This window comes from Alosa pseudoharengus, unplaced genomic scaffold (genome assembly GCF_046254945.1).
Source record: "Alosa pseudoharengus isolate Yale_2024_CS ecotype anadromous, Long Island Sound unplaced genomic scaffold, YU_APseudo_1.1 YU_APseudo_1.1_scf_11, whole genome shotgun sequence".
In the NCBI taxonomy this organism is placed as follows: Eukaryota; Metazoa; Chordata; class Actinopteri; order Clupeiformes; family Clupeidae; genus Alosa; species Alosa pseudoharengus.
Window position 1 is genome coordinate 40,599,382 of NW_027468576.1, and position 9,543 is coordinate 40,608,924.

Genomic DNA, 9,543 nt, shown 5'->3' on the forward strand with positions numbered 1-9,543 from the left:
GCTAGTCATGTGAGTGGAAGAGTTTGTTGCTAGTGAGTTGTGGAAGTTGCTAGTCATGTGAGTGGAAGTGTTTGTTGCTAGTGAGTTGTGGAAGTAGCTAGTTAGATATGTGAGTGGAAGCGTTTGTTGCTAGTGAGTTGTGGAAGTACAGTAGCTAGCTAGTCATGTGAGTGGCAGTGTTTGTTGCTAGTGAGTAGTGGAAGTAGCTAGCTAGATATGTGAGTGGCAGTGTTTGTTGCTGCAGTAGTATAAGTATATATAAGTATATATACTCTTTTGATCCCCTGAGGGAAATTTGGTCTCTGCATTTATCCCAATCCGTGAATTAGTGAAACACACACAGCACACAGTGTACACACAGTGAGGTGAAGCACACACTAATCCCGGCGCATTGAGCTGCCTGCATCAACAGCGGCGCTCGGGGAGCAGTGAGGGGTTAGGTGCCTTGCTCAAGGGCACTTCAGCTGTGCCTACTGGTCGGGGTTCGAACCGGCAACCCTCCGGTTACAGGTCCGAAGTGCTAACCAGTAGGCCATGGCTGCCCTTAGTAAGTGAAGTAACTAATGTGAAGTGAAGTAACTAGTAATTTATGTAACTAGTGGAAGTGTGTGTAGCTGGTCAGAGATGGATCTAGCTAGTTAGTAGTGGAAGTAGCCGGGCCGGACTTACAGCTGCGACTGCAGGTACGTCTTGCTGGCCCTGCAAGCTGCTGCGGTCTTCTCAGCGGCGGTCTGCAGGCTCACGGCAGCGTCTCTCCGCGCCTCACAGGAGTCTAGCTCATGCAGCTTCTCGGTCAGATTGCTCTGCAGCCCTTCGATCTCATCTGGAGCGGAATCGGAATCAGAACACAGAACACAGAATCAGAACACAGAATCAGAACAGAACCAGAACACAGAATCAGAACACAGAACACAGAATCAGTACACAGAATCAGAACACAGTACTGCATGTCAGAACCGCATCAGCACAGATCTGACCATCATAACACTCGCATCAGCAGAGAGATCAACAGATCTGACCATCAGCACAGATCATACCACCAGTGCAGGTCAGGTCAGACCCACCAACAAAAAAGACCTTTTGAAATGAAAAAGACCCCACAATGAAACAGATCTTTTGAAGTTTGATAGTGCAATGTGGTATTGATAATATCCATCTGTAGCCTACTGACCAGCATAAAGGCAGGCAACACAGCTTATGTAAATCCCCCCATGGCTATAAACATGGGGAGATGGAAAAGATAACCCAGCTTAGAGCATTTCAAATCCAGAGTAATAAACTCCTAGGAGAGTTGGCCAACTACATAATAACTAGCCTCTCCGAACGCTCTTCACTTGCCATAGCTTGGGTTACTGCCAGCAACATTGAGATGTTTTGAGTGTGTTTGTCAGAGGAACGTATGAAGATGAAAATAAAGGCCTCCACTTATAAGGCAATGTCTGGGATTCCTTATCAATCTGTGGTCCAGCGCAGGGCTACATGACGCGCTGCGGCTATTTTGGGAGCTGCGTCTGAGTCAGGTCAGACTCCTTTTCATCATTCTCAAGCCATTAACCATAGCAACGCAGTTCTGTGCAGGGGAGTAGATTCTCAAGCCATTAACCAAGCCACACAGTTCTGTGCAGGGAAGAGGATCTCCTCTCGGGATATCCCCAGCTAACGTGGGCAGATAATATCTGAAGACCACAATTACTTCACAGCCAACATCATTAACTAACTAATTGCCCCAAATCCCAGGCTAGCTCTCCTAGCTGACATCAAACACCCATAGCCCAACCCCTAAATGGCATACGGTAATATGTTCAGCCAACATCGGTAGATTATAATCCCGACTAACATCCCATTTTTCACAATCCCAGTCAACATACCTATAATCCCAGTCAACATCCCTAGCTGACCAATATCCCTCACTTCTAAAATACTTTTTCTTTTGCTCTCTGATCTTAGAATCAAAATGGTGTTTTATTACCAAGTATGTTGATCTTAGAATCAGAATGGTGTTTTATTCCCAAGTATGTTGATCTTAGAATCAGAATGGTGTTTTATTCCCAAGTATGTTGATCTTAGAATCAGAATGGTGTTTTATTACCAAGTATGTTGCTCTCTGATCTTACAATCAGAATGGTGTTTTATTACCAAGTATGTTGCTCTCTGATCTTACAATCAGAATGGTGTTCTATCACCAAGTATGTTGCTCTCTGATCTTACAATCAGAATGGTGTTCTATCACCAAGTATGTTGCTCTCTGATCTTACAATCAGAATGGTGTTCTATCACCAAGTATGTTGCTCTCTGATCTTACAATCAGAATGGTGTTCTATCACCAAGTATGTTGCTCTCTGATCTTACAATCAGAATGGTGTTCTATCACCAAGTATGTTGCTCTCTGATCTTACAATCAGAATGGTGTTCTATCACCAAGTATGTTGCTCTCTGATCTTACAATCAGAATGGTGTTCTATCACCAAGTATGTTGCTCTCTGATCTTACAATCAGAATGGTGTTCTATCACCAAGTATGTTGCTCTCTGATCTTACAATCAGAATGGTGTTCTATCACCAAGTATGTTGCTCTCTGATCTTACAATCAGAATGGTGTTCTATCACCAAGTATGTTGCTCTCTGATCTTACAATCAGAATGGTGTTCTATCACCAAGTATGCTGCTCTCTGATCTTACAATCAGAATGGTGTTCTATCACCAAGTATGTTGCTCTCTGATCTTACAATCAGAATGGCGTTCTATCACCAAGTATGCTGCTCTCTGATCTTACAATCAGAATGGCGTTCTATCACCAAGTATGTTGCTCTCTGATCTTACAATCAGAATGGTGTTCTATCACCAAGTATGTTGATCTTACAATCAGAATGGTGTTCTATCACCAAGTATGTTGCTCTCTGATCTTACAATCAGAATGGTGTTCTATCACCAAGTATGTTGCTCTCTGATCTTACAATCAGAATGGTGTTCTATCACCAAGTATGTTGCTCTCTGATCTTACAATCAGAATGGTGTTCTATCACCAAGTATGTTGATCTTACAATCAGAATGGTGTTTTATTCCCAAGTATGCCAAGTACACAGAAGGAGTTTGTCTCTGGCTGTTGGTGTCTCTGAACACAAATGGTATTCTACACAATATACAAAACAATGCAGACAATATAGTCATCCCACGCTAGACAGAGGAGCTGAAATATAGTCATCCCACGCTAGACAGAGGAGCTGAAATATAGTCATCCCACGCTAGACAGAGGATCTCAGATATGTTGGTACGAATGCCGCCTGAGGCCTGGGTTAGTTAACACCTGTCAGAGACACCTCTGGCTTTGGCCACATGAGATTTTCCTATCGAGCGCTTCAGAGGCTCTCTACTTCCTCAAAGCGCTCAAAGGGCAGGGATGTGGAGGGAGCAGGCAAAGTTCCACTCCACATCTACTCTGGAGATCTGCCGCAGCCTGCAGGAGTGGGAGGTGCAGGCTGCTGAGATGGGAGCTGACAGCAGTGCTGTTATGCCTGTGGAGGTCAGCTTTTAGGGATTAAGCTTCTCTATGAGGAAGGCCCAGTCCACATTAAGCAGTAAATATAAATAGAACATTAAGTCTCTATTGTTTCTTTTGTGTGTGTGTGTGTGTGTGTGTGTGTTAGTATGTGTATGTAAATATAAATAGGAGGTATGATTATTTCTCCATTTACCCCTTCTGTCCACATTCAAACAGCAGATTCCAATGCTGAAAATTACACTTTTCAAAAACTATAAAACAAATACTTCTATGGCGTTTCAGTTTTCTATAGACGCAACATTTCTGAAAGACGATTCAAAAACAATAATGTAGACGGAGATTGTTTTCACATCAAATGTATTTCTATTTACACAACTTCATGTGGACAGGACCAAAGAGAATTGGCTTACTGTGACGTTACTGACGTTTCCACACACTTGGGTCCAGTTTCCTTTCCACTGATAAAAGCTTTTAGTCTAGGTCTAGGACTAGGACTAGGACTAGGCTTAATGCACATTCGCCATGAAGGCCATGACGGTTTACTGTGACAGGGATCAGGTTTTAATGTGGATCAGGTTTTAATGTGGATCAGGGGTAAATGTGATTTTGAGGTTCCCTAATTCCAGCAGTACTGAGGTGAGATGGGGATTAAGTAATGTCCAGGATCAGTCATCCCCGTTTGGGACTCAGGTATTAATGAAACATGGATCAGCTGTTCAGCCAAACAATGAGTCACTTGTCGGCTAAATGTGAAAATGTAGCCAGAGTGAGGAAAGCTCATTAGAGGCTGATAATGTAGCCAGAGTGAGGAAAGCAATTTAGAGGCTGATGATGTAGCCAGAGTGAGGAAAGCAATTTAGAGGCTCACTAGAGGCTGCTGATAATAAAGGGCACATGGTGTTCGGACCAGCGCTGGAGAAACAGAACTCACCCAGAGGGTTACCCACAATGCTGTTCTTTGGTTTAAGGAAAGAAGAACCCAAGGCCCTCTTCTTGGACAAAACTATAAAAGCCTTTAAACTATTAACTATTAAACTAATATTAACTATAAAAGCCTTCAAACTATTAACTATTAAACTATTAAACTAATATTAACTATAAAAGCCTTTAAACTATTAACTATTAAACTATTAAACTAATATTAACTATAAAAGCCTTTAGTCTGATTCTGAGATCTCGCCAAAACTATAAAAGCCTTTAGTCTGATTCTGAGATCTCACCCTGAGTCTGAGGGGTATGTGGGATAACATATTCATGTTACACTGAAATCTAACAGCAGCAACACAGCTCTGTAGAGATCCTTCTCTCAGGATGAACATGAATACCTTCTGGGTTAGAGTAATTAATGAGTGAGAGAAATTCATTTGAGGCTTCCTCTTTTAGAGACATTAGATGTAGTACATATTGTATCAGGATAAGACAGGCAGAGTAGATTCTTTCAGAGAAGGTATATTAACAAGCACCTACATTTGAAAGCAAGTATTTTGTTAAGAGTTTGGACCAATCCGGAAGCTAAAGGTTACATAGCCTTCACATTAGAGTGTTGCTTAGTATTTACAAGCCCCATCCACACACACACATACTCACACACAGACACACATACTCACATCCATAATGTAAACTCATTTTTAAATGAATCCTGTTGTTTGTTTTCTGGGCAGCAGGGTTTCTATGGTTACGTGGGAGGAAAGCATCTAAGAATACCAGCAGTGAGCGAGCGAGCCCTCCTCTCCTGGTAGCCAATGAGCAGGCGGCAGAGTGGAGCGGAGAGGAGTGGAGAGGAGCGGGCGTTCTGACGGAGATTTTCCTACCTTTCTGCAGGGAGAGCAGCGCGGTGAGGTTCGCCTCAATGGCCTCATGCATCTCAATCTGAGTTTCCAGAGCCGTAATGTTCCTGCTCAACAGGACCTGCCAGAGGAGGCAAAAGATCACAATGCTGTCATTGAATGACCATCAAAACACACCGTGGATACCAAGACGTGTGTGTGTGTGTGTGTGTGTGTGTGTGTGTGTGTGTGTGTGTGTGTGTGTGTGGTAAGTCAGAAAGCTGACTGGAGTGCCTGTTTGCAGCCAGCCAGCCGACGGGCTAGTCATGCCTTGCATTGCCCCCTGTGTGTGTGTGTGTGAGTATGTGTGTGTGTGAGAGTGTGTGTGAGTGTGTGTGTGTGTGTATGAGTATGTGTGTGTGTGTGTGAGTATGTGTGTGTGTGTATGTGTGTGTGTGTGTGTATGAGTATGTGTGTGTGTGTGTATGAGTATGTGTGTGTGTGTGTGTGTGTGAGTATGTGTGTGTGTGTATGAGTATGTGTGTGTGTGTGTATGTGTATGAGTATGTGTGTGTGTGTGTGAGTATGTGTGTGTGTATGAGTATGTGTGTGTGTGTGTATGTGTATGAGTATGTGTGTGTGTGTGTGAGTATGTGTGTGTGTATGTGTGTGTGTATAACGGGCTAGTCGTGCCCTGCTCTGCCCGTATCGCATACTTGGTTCTGAGAGAGTGCAGGCATGTTCTTGGCCACCTCCAGATATGGCCATGTGAGCGCTCTTCCAAAATAACACTCTTTTAGCCTAATGCTTCACAGGGCACATTTATACAGTGCTGATTCAAGAGTGTGTATCGTGGGCATTCAGGAGTGAGAGGACGAGCCTTGAACATGGTTGTGTGTGTGTGTGGGTCTGTGTGTGTGTGTGTGTGTGTGTGTGTGTGTGTGTGTGAGGCAGGCCTCGGGACTACGAGACTCTGGCGTTTCCAGGAAGAGAGCGCCTCTTCCACGCCCACAGACACACACACACACACACACACACACACACACACACACTGCTACTTGATAGACACACTGATTTGAATAACTGTCAGGGTTTGATTTGAGCTGAATTTGCATGAGCCTGCTGTCTGCGGTCACCTGGAACTGTGTTCCGGTTCACTTGATTGTTGGGTAAGTACACAAGTGACCCTGCTGAGACCAGCGCCTCAGGAGGCCTCTGGACATGATATCACACTGCTAAGTGGAGAACACACTGGGATAAGTTCAACCGTATAGTTGGCTCTGGTATTGAGAGCGCTCCAAACATACTTGTTTGTCAGGAACAGTATAGTTGCTTATTTGCTTATTAACAGTATATTGCTTATCTGTGCCAGATTGGGTACAATCCCCTCCAAAACTCTAAAACTAGATACTGATCAGTTACCGTCAACATGTTCTGAAAGGTAAGCAGTGGAACATTGGAGGACATATCATATATCTAATAAGGTATCATATGTCATATGTCATATCTCTAATAAGGTGTCATATGTCATATCTCTAATAATATGTCATATCTCATATCACTAATAAGGTGTCATATGTCATATCTCTAATAAGGTGTCATATCTCTAATAAGGTGTCATATCTCATATCTCTAATAAGGTGTCATATGTCATAAGGTGTCATATATCATATCTCTAATAAGGTGTCATATGTCATATCTCTAATAAGGTATCAAGTTTAAGGAAACCTACAAGCACTAGAATTTGTCAGGAATTGCTCTACTTGCCAGAGCCTTTATCAAAGGACACTGAAATAAATGTGGCTGTAATGTCTCAGATCAATGATGCCTCTGGCCCAGTCCCAAAACTATGCCATATCTGCCCCAAAACAACACCAGATCTGCCCCTAGAGCTGCTCCAAAACTATGCCATATCTGCCCCAAAACAACACCAGATCTGCCCCTAGAGCTGCTCCAAAACTATGCCATATCTGCCCCAAAACAACACCAGATCTGCCCCTAGAGCTGCTCCAAAACTATGCCATATTTGCCCTAAATCTATGTGCTACCCTAAATAAGTACTTCTGAGTGATTTGCTATCCTGAAGGAATTTGGATTTAACTTTCTGTGAAACAGAAACTGTATGAAACTGAAACAGTTTGAGAGCTCCAGATAGAACCAGGGAGTTCTCTCAGCGGTTCCCCACGGAACCTGATAATCAGTCTGATGACCTGAGGGCAGGGAGGGGTGCGGGCAGAGAGGCAAACGCAGGATGGAGTTCAGGGCAACTGGCCAACACATCCCTCCACCAGGAATAAACCTGTCTAAACACACTGCTCTAAACCGACACAAAAACGCACACAGACAGAGCCATTCAAAGTAAACACTCGTTCTCCAGGCTGCCCCCCGGGCAAGTCACTGGGGGCAGGAGAGGTGTCACCAGGGCAAGCAGGTTCCGTAATCGTACTCACGTTCTGCTGTCGGCAGTCGTCCAGGGAGACGTTGATCTGGCGGAGCGCCTCCTTGTGGGCGTGGATCTGCCCCTGCAGAAGCGTCTGGTTCTCCCAGCCATGTCTGACCAGCGCCTCCAGGGCGCGGCGGTCCTTGGTCCACACCACCTTGGCCGCCTCCAGCTCATCGTTGAGGGTCTGCAGATCCTGGCGGCACTGGCTGGCCCCCTTCATGTCCGGCGAGGTGGCCCACACCACGATGATGATGAGCGAGATGATGGACCAGAGCGCCAGCACGGCGATCAGCACATTACGGGTCGTCTGGGACGATTTGGAGCTGGCCATCCTACGGACCTGGCGCTGGGGCAGGAAGGGGCTTGGGGCGGGTCCGCTGGGGCAGGAAGGCTGGCTGGGGGTCGGGTCCGCTTGGGTCGGGTCCGCTTGGATCGGGTCCGCTTGGGTCGGACGCTGCAGAGCTGGGTCACTGGTTAAGAATATCCTCCTGGGAGTCCAGCGGGCAGAGGGCTTCTTCTTGTCCCACGCCGAGTGTGTGTGTGTGTGTGTGTGTAGGAAAACACGAGCACGCAGGCGTGTCTGTCTCTGTGTGTCTGTGAGTGAGTGAGAGAGAGTGTGTGTGAGCGCAGTGGTGGCCTCTCGATGCGGTGTGTGCGAAATGAGGCGTTTTGTGAGTGGACTTCCCCTAAAAACCTCTGCTTGAGGCAGGCAGGAAAGGGGTGTGGCTCTGCCCCTACCGATGCAGGCAGGGGGCTGAACCTGATGTTCCCAAAGAGAGAGAGAGAGAGGAGGGCAACAGAGAGAGAGAGGAGGGCAACAGAGAGGGAAAGAGAGAGAGAGGAGGGCAACAGAGAGAGAGAGAGAGAGAGAGGAGGGCAACAGAGAGGGAGAGAGAGAGAGAGGAGGGCAACAGAGAGAGGGAAAGAGAGAGAGAGGAGGGCAACAGAGAGGGAAAGAGAGAGAGAGGAGGGCAACAGAGAGAGAGAGGAGGGCAACAGAGAGGGAAAGAGAGAGTAACAGTGGAAAAGTAAAGGGGAAAGAGTGAGAATTAGAAAGGTTGAGAAAGAGGAAAGGGATGAAAGAAAGAGAGAGAGTAACTGAGAGAGAGACAGGGGGAAAGAGAGAGAGAAAGACAGAGAGAGAAAGACTGGAAAGGAAAATCACAGATGGAGCAGGAGGGAAAGAGTGAGTCAGACACAGAGGAGAAGAGAAAGAGAGGGAGAGAGAGAATGAGAAAGAGAGAGAGAAAGAGAGGGAGAGAGAGGGAAAGATAGGGAGAGAGAGGGAAAATGAGAAATAGTGAGAGAGAGAGAGAGAGAATGAGAAAGAGATGGAGAGAGAGGGAAAATGAGAAATAGAGAGAGAGAGGGAGTGAGAGAGAGAATAGGGAGATCTGATCTGAGATCAGGTTCCCACTCTTGTCCTCAGATTGCTCAGATTGCTCTGGGGAGGAAATGAAAGTTAAAGTGTCGACTCTTTCCTGTGAAAGACTGAGTGTTTCTCTTTCTATTTCCCAATCAGCTGTGCCGCACGCTGTCGTGTGCTAAGGCTGTCGCCATGGTAGCCTGGAGCCCGAGGCGCTGGCGGCTCTTCCAGGGAACACTCCGAATGCTTGTTTGGTTCCTCAACTATTTCTTATTTTAAACACTTTCACTAGTGCCCACAGCTGCCGCTGCAGCAGAGACTCAGTCTTTCCTGAAACGCTGCCAGCACGCCCCCCCACCCCGCACGCTGCTGAGTGCCCAGGCCTCTCTGCCACTACCCTGTGTCCACACCCTGTGCCACCCTGCGCTACTTTTCCACTGGCATGCCACCGCTACTTCTCTCGAGCCTTT

At 46.0% G+C, this 9,543-nt stretch overlaps 1 protein-coding gene across 1 annotated transcript in view; it reads right to left on the reverse strand.

Moving 5' to 3' along the window:
* The window catches only part of LOC143117456 (uncharacterized), a 12,963-nt gene extending 4,579 nt beyond the window's left edge, over positions 1–8,384 (reverse strand). Inside the window, exons 1-3 of the mRNA XM_076279186.1 lie at positions 7,715–8,384; positions 5,310–5,406; positions 670–823 (exon numbers count right to left, since the gene is read on the reverse strand). Coding sequence (XP_076135301.1) covers positions 670–823; positions 5,310–5,406; positions 7,715–8,038 — 575 coding nt within the window. The 5' untranslated portion in view covers positions 8,039–8,384. The remainder of the gene's footprint in view (positions 1–669; positions 824–5,309; positions 5,407–7,714) is intronic.
* Between the last annotated feature and the right edge of the window lie 1,159 nt (positions 8,385–9,543).